Source organism: Lampris incognitus, chromosome 3 (genome assembly GCF_029633865.1).
Source record: "Lampris incognitus isolate fLamInc1 chromosome 3, fLamInc1.hap2, whole genome shotgun sequence".
NCBI lineage: Eukaryota > Metazoa > Chordata > Actinopteri > Lampriformes > Lampridae > Lampris > Lampris incognitus.
In genome coordinates, this window is record NC_079213.1 from 4,562,645 (window position 1) to 4,563,219 (window position 575).

The window sequence follows — 575 nt, forward strand, 5'->3', positions numbered from 1 at the left end:
CAACCTCCGCCTACCCTCCCAATCCGAACCAACCTGCCCCCACCTACCCAAACCCCACCCCGGCCCCCATTTACCCTAACCCCAACCCCACCCCACAGCGGCCATGGCAGTAAGGAAGAGCATTCATACTCTCTGAACCTAGCAGTCGCAGTTTGAGCGGAGACAAGGAACGAGACGGGGCAAAATTTGAAGACTTGTGGGGCGTTTTCATGTCATGATGTGCCCTCAACCAATAACCCCGACCCCCACCTTTGGACTGCTGAGGTTGCTACTACTACTACTGAGTTTTAACGCCGGCCAATGACGTCAAACGAGTGGCGAGGGGGTCAAAATAGCGTTGAGGCCTCTCGATGTTTTGAGGGTTTTCTGGCGACACCTTGTGGTACGTTTTTAAACTACACAATTCCTTAAAATGTTTTTTTTTCCCCCTCCTTTTCTGTGTGGAGACATGGACCTTTTCAATGCCACTACAACCTCCCAACCCCATCTTCTCTCCAAAGACTGAATATAAAACTAATGCCGAGCGGATATGAAATCCAAGGCTGCATTCAAAGTCCAACATCCAACCCTTCCTG

General features: G+C 50.6%; 1 protein-coding gene across 1 annotated transcript in view; it reads left to right on the forward strand.

The window, feature by feature from the left end:
• Positions 1-113, forward strand: part of zgc:162331 (uncharacterized protein LOC793007 homolog) — a 6,842-nt gene extending 6,729 nt beyond the window's left edge. Inside the window, exon 5 of the mRNA XM_056275806.1 lies at positions 1-113. This exon is cut by the window's left edge and continues 215 nt beyond it. Within this exon, the coding sequence (XP_056131781.1) occupies positions 1-113 (113 nt within the window).
• Positions 114-575: the final 462 nt, after the last annotated feature.